The sequence below is a fragment of the Sinocyclocheilus anshuiensis genome, unplaced genomic scaffold, assembly GCF_001515605.1.
Source record: "Sinocyclocheilus anshuiensis isolate Anshui unplaced genomic scaffold, SAMN03320099.WGS_v1.1 scaffold71, whole genome shotgun sequence".
NCBI lineage: Eukaryota > Metazoa > Chordata > Actinopteri > Cypriniformes > Cyprinidae > Sinocyclocheilus > Sinocyclocheilus anshuiensis.
In genome coordinates this window covers 609639-618977 of record NW_015548203.1, presented here as the reverse complement: position 1 = coordinate 618977, position 9339 = coordinate 609639, and the positions used below count along the sequence as shown (strand labels likewise).

The 9339-nt window shown below is 34.4% G+C and overlaps 1 protein-coding gene across 2 annotated transcripts in view; it reads left to right on the top strand.

The window, feature by feature from the left end:
• gripap1 (GRIP1 associated protein 1) overlaps positions 1–9339 on the top strand; it is a 63247-nt gene that overhangs the window by 31591 nt on the left and 22317 nt on the right. For both annotated transcript variants that reach the window (XM_016440123.1, XM_016440122.1), the window contains 2 exons: positions 3264–3397; positions 5178–5294. In XM_016440123.1, the coding sequence (XP_016295609.1) occupies positions 3264–3397; positions 5178–5294 (251 nt within the window). The remainder of the gene's footprint in view (positions 1–3263; positions 3398–5177; positions 5295–9339) is intronic.

Sequence of the window (9339 nt, the reverse complement as noted above, 5' to 3'; positions counted from 1 at the left end):
TTTTTGAAAAAAAAGTCAGAATTGTGAGATATAAACTCGCAATTGCGAGTTATAAAGTCAGAATTGTGGGATATAAAGTCAGAATTGCCAGATATAAACTCACAATTCTGACTTTTTTTCTCAGAATTGCGTGATATAAACTCACAATTGCGAGTTATAAAGTCAGAATTGTGAGTTTTAATCTCGCAAATCGGATTTTAACTCGCAATTGCAAGTTTATATCTCGCAATTCTGACTTTATAACACGCAATTGTGTGTTATAAAGTCAGAATTGTGAGATATAAACTCGCAATTCTGAGAAAAAAAGTCCGAATTGTGAGTTTATATCTCGCAGTTCTGACTTTATTTCCCAGAATTGCGACTTTATGTCTCGCAATTGTGAGTTTATATCTCACAATTATGACTTTTTAACTCGTAATTGTGAGTTTATATCACGCAATTATGAGAAAAAAAGTCCGAATTGTGAGATAAAATGTCGCAATTACCTTTTTTATTTTTTATTCAGTGGCGGAAACGGGCTTCCATAGATTTGAGAAGAAGGGTTGTACTGCTTGGAAACTAGTGATTTTGACAGGACATGAACACAAGATATAATAACTTTGCCCCATGGTGTTTATAATCAAATTTTAGTGTTTGGACCACATAAGCGACTCAAAAGTCCAGTGGTTGAATACTGGCTCAAAATCAATACACAGTGTCTCAACTTAATAGAAACTTTTTAGGTGTATTCATTCGTTTGTTCCTTAAAAACTTTAACTCCTGTGGGGACGGACCCCACACACAACAAGGATGGAGAGGCAGGTGCTCTAAATATTTGATGGAGCCCCTCTAAAAATGTGCCACAGATCCATGCATACGTGCATTTGCTCTCTGTAGATTGTTGGCAGTGCCAGGGCACTCCTCTTTTGAGCCATTTATAATTTAAAGTATACTAAATGTTTAATGGTTGCTCTACAGAAATTTTAGAATCAGACATTTTAAAGTAGGAAGCTTTATCTTTGTCAAATGTCCAGAAGGGTCTGAAAGTCCACACACACTTTCTCAAAGAGATTTCAGCATGTGTTTTGGTTCACTGGCCCAATCTGAGGAGGAAAAAAAGTAACAAATTTGCACTAAACATTTAGAGTTCATTGTTGTGTTCTATTTATAATTTTCTTTTTTTAAAAGCAGCATTTATAGCTCTGTTCAAATATCTAGTGAGCTTGCTACTACCTAAATAAACTACCTTCTAAGACAGCATCCCAATGAAATGGAAACTCCAAAAGTGACTCAACTCACAAGTTGATTCCAATGGAGGATGATGTAGCATGCTGCTAAGCTAACAATGTCTTTCCCTCAAAACATATAGCACACAAATAATGGGTAAAATCGTCAGCTTTTAATTAAACTATTTATGCATACTTTTTGGTATTGAATAGTATAACAGTATAGGTATTTATTACATATTATTTTTTTTTCCTCGAGTTTTATGCAGTCTGTAGATCAAGGAATCTCAGAACTTTCCTTTTGAAACAGCCTTTGTGTTGTTAACACAATATTGATGTCTAAAAACGCTGTCTAAGTCGGCAGCTCACTAGTTTTTGGAATAGAGCTTATATATATATATATATATATACACTACTGTTCAAAAGGTTGGGGCCAGTAAGATTTTTTTCTCACCAAGGCTGCATTTATATTATAAAAAATACAGTAAAAACAGTAATATTGGGAAATGTTATTACAATTTAAAAGAACTGTTTTCTCTTTTAATATATTTTAAAATGTAGTTTATTCCTGTGATGTTAAATTTTCTTTCAAATTTCCTTTCCTTTTCTTATTATTTAAAATAATTGTGCTGCTTAATATTTCTGTGGAAACCATGATACATTTATTTTTTTTCAAGAAAAGAACATCATTTATTTGAAATAAAAAGTATTTTGTACTGTAAATTAAATGATTATAATATACTGATTTGCTGCTTATTTACATTTCTTATTTTTATTGTTGAAAACGGCTGCTTTATATTTTTGTGGTTACTGTAATTTTTTCAGGGTTTTTTTTTTAAATTAAAAGTCAAAATCAACAGCATTTATTTGAAATGTAATGTTTTTGTGATGTTAAATTTTCTTTCAAATTTCCTTTCCTTTTCTTATTATTTAAAATAATTGTGCTGCTTAATATTTCTGTGGAAACCATGATACATTTATTTTTTTTCAAGAAAAGAACATCATTTATTTGAAATAAAAAGTATTTTGTACTGTAAATTAAATGATTATAATATACTGATTTGCTGCTTATTTACATTTCTTATTTTTATTGTTGAAAATGGCTGCTTTATATTTTTGTGGTTACTGTAATTTTTTCAGGTTTTTTTTTTTAAATAAAAAGTCAAAATCAACAGCATTTATTTGAAATGTAATGTTTTGCAATATTATAAATGTCTTTGCTGTCACTTTTGATCAATTTAATTTGTCCTTGCTCAATACTGACCCCAAACTTTTGAGCATTAGTGTGTTGCATACAATTAAATGTTACATAAAATGGATGGCTTTTAACTTCTGTGAATTGTTTTCCTTGTAGATTCTCTGTCTGTGAGTGCAGGTATTAATGAATGACGTTCTGCTAAATAGCATATATGTTAGCATGCCTAGTGCTAGTATAGATTACTCATTAGTGTTTCCATGTTTGTTGACCTATGTACTTACTCTCTGTAGACTGCAGTGTACTGATATTGCTGCCTACTAATAATTGCCTTGCAGTAACTAGTTGTTGATCATAATTACGGTTACCTGTTTCTGGAAACTGTTGTTGTATAGTTACTAGAACTGGATGATATATTGATTATATTTAAGATATTAAATGAGACAATACCATTCATGTCAACATGCATTGATGCCTTAAAAGCTTCTGAAACATGATGTAGAGTGAGCTGCTGCAGTAAATAAGTACAATCCAAGTTGCCCTAAACATGAGACGTGCTTAATAATAAGTGCTACAAAATAACTCATTAACATACAGTTTAAAGCAACTTGCCAACCTTTCATGTGTGTGTGTTCTGTTTAGTGCATTTGTGACCAGTTCTTCTCAATGCATAACTTATTTCTTATGGTTTTATACTTACCGGCATATGTTAGAAATTGATGCAGGTATTTCCATTTAGCATAAAGGCTTGTCCTGACCGCAAGCTAGTATGCTTAAACTTACTGAATTATGTTGCGCACCTACATCGCTTGGTGATTTATGCTCTTAAAATATTCCTCTTTGCGTCATGTATGCATTTGCAGGTCTGGAGGAGCTGGTGTTGTCTGAGATCAGTTCGCCGAGCCGTACGCAGCAGACGGGTGACAGCAGTAGCATCTCCTCCTTCAGCTACAGAGAGATCATGAAAGATGGGGCTTCGGCTCCCAGCACCAATAAGGTAGAGCCACCCACTGGGGGCCAACGACCCTTGCAAATACTGTCGCCACAGTTGACGCTTCTTTTTCTCCGGCTCCCAGGAGCATTTCCTTCCTCTAGAAGCTATTAATAAACTCCGGAACAGTGTAAATTCCAGAAATATACTGTTCCTGTGAAGAAACGGGAGAAAATAATGGTTGTCGTGACATGCTGGACTATCTTGAGGGACATGAGTGTGATTTGGTGAAGAGAAACAGAAACTTTGAGGTGCATTTGAGTAATTATTTCTGTTTGCTAAAGCTATGAAGTTTTAAACTTCATCATGCAACTCGTACCTCAACGTTTGTGCTACAGACATGAATGATGCTTCAGTCATGAATCATCTAGTTGACTTTCAAATGCATTTATCAAAGCACAGACTCCCATTTTATGCCATCAATTTGAAACATAATGCATATCATGCATGTTTGAGATATGTTTAAGGAGAATTGTCATCAACCTTCAGTAAGGGAAGTTCGTTTTTTTTTAAGCCAGAGGGAAAATGAGACTCATGGGACGAAAATAGTACACACAGGGGACGGTGAGAGTCTGTGGGACGAGTTGACTTTCATTTGATTGGATCGTCTCCAGCTCTTTGAAACGCCCTGAAACACACTGAGGGACAGAATAGGACCACCACACGTACGAGACTGGTGGAATTCCTTCCTGTGACTTTCATGTGACGTCGAACGACACAGTGTTAAGTTACAGAAGTCTCAAAGGGATAGTTCACAAAACATATAAATTTACTTAAAAACTATCATCTTGTTTTAAACCTGCATGACAGTGTTATTTTAGTATTATTTAAATACTATTATAGTATTTATTACTATTTTGAATTAGCTTCATTTTTTAGCTTTTCTTTTTAGCGTTTTTAATTTTAATTTCAAGTTTTAGCTGAGTTTTTGTTAGTTTTTTTCTGTTTAGCTTTAATTTATATTTCAGTTTTAGTTTTTAGTAATGTTAGTACAATAGTACTGCACTTTTGGTTCTTTAGTACTATTTTTAGCTTTAGTACTTAAATTAGTTTCAATTAGTTGTCGAGGCACATTTGTAATTTTCGTTTAAGTCTTAGGGCCAGATTTACTAAACAGCGCAATTCAATAAAAGCACTGATGTGAGGGGAAAATTCTGCGGGTGATTTACTGACAAGGTGTACATTAAACAACACAGGCGCAACATCTAATTTCTACAAAGAGCAAACCGCTTTTTTGGGTGTTAAATAATGGCGCAAATACCAGTAAATTGATGAGCGCAAATCTTAGTAGGTAAATTGCGTTGCATGCTTTATTTAAATACTCTCCTCCCACAAATTTACTGATAGAAAGGGAAACTCCTACACATGCATATTTAAAAAGATGAGTCACAAAAATAACTGTGTCCACGCCTTTTAAACGCTAATTTCCCACTGCATGTCTTCAGTAATTCCTGACAGTAGTTTTTTAAGGCCAAATGAGGGTTTGCACTGGCGCAAACTGATAGTAAATCTGGCCCTTAGTATTTTATTTTATTTCAGCTTTATTTAAATTAACCAAAATGATTTTTAATAGCTTTAGTTAACAATAACAACCCTGATGACTTTTTGGCTTCTGTGGAACATATAACAAGTTATATATAGGAAATACAGTGTTGTTGTCAGTACAGTGAATTCTGTTTTTAACCCCATTGCTAAAACATTCATGTTGGTATTAGCTGGTCTTTTCAGCATATCTTTAAGTAAAAAAAAAAGATGTTTCAGTGAAGTTTTGTTATTCTTTCCACAGTCCAACACTAGCAGCCCTCAGTCCCAGCGTCCTGCTGACCTTTCGGACGATGAGGTCAGTGAGCTCTTCCAGAGACTCGCCGAGGTCCAGCAGGAGAAGTGGATGCTGGAGGAGAAGGTATGACGTTTTAACCATTATTGTAGTCTCATGTTACTAGGAAAAGTTGAACTCTTGTGGAACAGTCCAGGTTTGCAGTACTGCAGCAAACCTTCACCCGGCCAGTTCTGCTGTGTGCTCCATAGGGGGCTGTAAGTGCTGAATTGTGTCTCTGGATCATGAAATATGCATGCAGGTATTGATGTTTCCACATTTTAATCGATCGGTCTTGGTTCGTAACTATTGAAATGGAAATATGTAGTTAGGGCTTTGACAAGTTACATCACCCTTTCTGCTTCAAAGAGACGTAATACTGTAAGCTCAAACATGTCAGTGCCTGTCACATTAAGCATGTTATTTCATAACTCATCTGGATTTCACAAAATGTCATATAGGAAGGTTGTTTAAAATTTGAAACTTGTATTTTTAAACTTAAGATTGAATATAAAATAGTTGATACATTTGTTTGATGTGTTTAAATTAATATAAAATTAATTTCAATTATTAATGTAATTTATTTATTTAGTTAATAATTTCTTTTTTTCACTCATAAACACTACCATTGAAGTTTGGGGATAGTCAGAATTTTTTTTTTTTCTTCAAAGAAATGAATACTTTCACTCATCAAGAATGAATTAAACTTGCTATTTTTTTGAAATTTCTAATAATCAAAAATTCCTTAAAAAATATTATGGTTTCCACAAAAAAATATTAAGCAGCCCTATATTCACCTTTGATCAAAATATGAAATTTTTCTTGAGAATTAAACCAACATATTAGAATGATTTGTGACCAGTTCTTCTCAATGCATAACTTATTTCTTATGGTTTTATACTTACCGGCATATGTTAGAAATTGATGCAGGTATTTCCATTTAGCATAAAGGCTTGTCCTGACCGCAAGCTAGTATGCTTAAACTTACTGAATTATGTTGCGCACCTACATCGCTTGGTGATTTATGCTCTTAAAATATTCCTCTTTGCGTCATGTATGCATTTGCAGGTCTGGAGGAGCTGGTGTTGTCTGAGATCAGTTCGCCGAGCCGTACGCAGCAGACGGGTGACAGCAGTAGCATCTCCTCCTTCAGCTACAGAGAGATCATGAAAGATGGGGCTTCGGCTCCCAGCACCAATAAGGTAGAGCCACCCACTGGGGGCCAACGACCCTTGCAAATACTGTCGCCACAGTTGACGCTTCTTTTTCTCCGGCTCCCAGGAGCATTTCCTTCCTCTAGAAGCTATTAATAAACTCCGGAACAGTGTAAATTCCAGAAATATACTGTTCCTGTGAAGAAACGGGAGAAAATAATGGTTGTCGTGACATGCTGGACTATCTTGAGGGACATGAGTGTGATTTGGTGAAGAGAAACAGAAACTTTGAGGTGCATTTGAGTAATTATTTCTGTTTGCTAAAGCTATGAAGTTTTAAACTTCATCATGCAACTCGTACCTCAACGTTTGTGCTACAGACATGAATGATGCTTCAGTCATGAATCATCTAGTTGACTTTCAAATGCATTTATCAAAGCACAGACTCCCATTTTATGCCATCAATTTGAAACATAATGCATATCATGCATGTTTGAGATATGTTTAAGGAGAATTGTCATCAACCTTCAGTAAGGGAAGTTCGTTTTTTTTTAAGCCAGAGGGAAAATGAGACTCATGGGACGAAAATAGTACACACAGGGGACGGTGAGAGTCTGTGGGACGAGTTGACTTTCATTTGATTGGATCGTCTCCAGCTCTTTGAAACGCCCTGAAACACACTGAGGGACAGAATAGGACCACCACACGTACGAGACTGGTGGAATTCCTTCCTGTGACTTTCATGTGACGTCGAACGACACAGTGTTAAGTTACAGAAGTCTCAAAGGGATAGTTCACAAAACATATAAATTTACTTAAAAACTATCATCTTGTTTTAAACCTGCATGACAGTGTTATTTTAGTATTATTTAAATACTATTATAGTATTTATTACTATTTTGAATTAGCTTCATTTTTTAGCTTTTCTTTTTAGCGTTTTTAATTTTAATTTCAAGTTTTAGCTGAGTTTTTGTTAGTTTTTTTCTGTTTAGCTTTAATTTATATTTCAGTTTTAGTTTTTAGTAATGTTAGTACAATAGTACTGCACTTTTGGTTCTTTAGTACTATTTTTAGCTTTAGTACTTAAATTAGTTTCAATTAGTTGTCGAGGCACATTTGTAATTTTCGTTTAAGTCTTAGGGCCAGATTTACTAAACAGCGCAATTCAATAAAAGCACTGATGTGAGGGGAAAATTCTGCGGGTGATTTACTGACAAGGTGTACATTAAACAACACAGGCGCAACATCTAATTTCTACAAAGAGCAAACCGCTTTTTTGGGTGTTAAATAATGGCGCAAATACCAGTAAATTGATGAGCGCAAATCTTAGTAGGTAAATTGCGTTGCATGCTTTATTTAAATACTCTCCTCCCACAAATTTACTGATAGAAAGGGAAACTCCTACACATGCATATTTAAAAAGATGAGTCACAAAAATAACTGTGTCCACGCCTTTTAAACGCTAATTTCCCACTGCATGTCTTCAGTAATTCCTGACAGTAGTTTTTTAAGGCCAAATGAGGGTTTGCACTGGTAGTAAATCTGGCCCTTAGTATTTTATTTTATTTCAGCTTTATTTAAATTAACCAAAATGATTTTTAATAGCTTTAGTTAACAATAACAACCCTGATGACTTTTTGGCTTCTGTGGAACATATAACAAGTTATATATAGGAAATACAGTGTTGTTGTCAGTACAGTGAATTCTGTTTTTAACCCCATTGCTAAAACATTCATGTTGGTATTAGCTGGTCTTTTCAGCATATCTTTAAGTAAAAAAAAAAGATGTTTCAGTGAAGTTTTGTTATTCTTTCCACAGTCCAACACTAGCAGCCCTCAGTCCCAGCGTCCTGCTGACCTTTCGGACGATGAGGTCAGTGAGCTCTTCCAGAGACTCGCCGAGGTCCAGCAGGAGAAGTGGATGCTGGAGGAGAAGGTATGACGTTTTAACCATTATTGTAGTCTCATGTTACTAGGAAAAGTTGAACTCTTGTGGAACAGTCCAGGTTTGCAGTACTGCAGCAAACCTTCACCCGGCCAGTTCTGCTGTGTGCTCCATAGGGGGCTGTAAGTGCTGAATTGTGTCTCTGGATCATGAAATATGCATGCAGGTATTGCATTTTAATCATTTTAATCGATCGGTCTTGGTTCGTAACTATTGAAATGGAAATATGTAGTTAGGGCTTTCATCACCCTTATCACCCTTTCTGCTTCAAAGAGACGTAATACTGTAAGCTCAAACATGTCAGTGCCTGTCACATTAAGCATGTTATTTCATAACTCATCTGGATTTCACAAAATGTCATATAGGAAGGTTGTTTAAAATTTGAAACTTGTATTTTTAAACTTAAGATTGAATATAAAATAGTTGATACATTTGTTTGATGTGTTTAAATTAATATAAAATTAATTTCAATTATTAATGTAATTTATTTATTTAGTTAATAATTTCTTTTTATAAACACTAAACACTACCATTGAAGTTTGGGGATAGTCAGAATTTTTTTTTTTTCTTCAAAGAAATGTCACTCATCACTCATCAAGAATGAATTAAACAAATTGATCTGGGCTACCACAAAATTATTAACCAGCACAACTGTATATTAATAATTATAAGTAATGTTTCTTGAGCACCAAATCAGCATATTATTACTTCAGAATTATTTCTGAAGGATCATGTGACATTAAAGACTGGAGTAATGATGCTGAAGATTCAGCTTTGCATCACAGGAATAAATTACATTTTAAAATTTATTCCAATAAAAACAGTTATTTTAAGTTGTTATAATAATTCACAATATTATTGTTTTTACTGTACGTTTGATCAAAAAATGTAGCCTTGATAAGCAGAAGAGACTTCTTTCAAAAACATAAAAAAAATCTTACAGACTCAGTACAGACTCTTAAAGGGATAGTTCACCCAAAAATGAAAATTTGATGTTTATCTGCTTACCCCCAGGGCATCCAAGATGTAGGTGA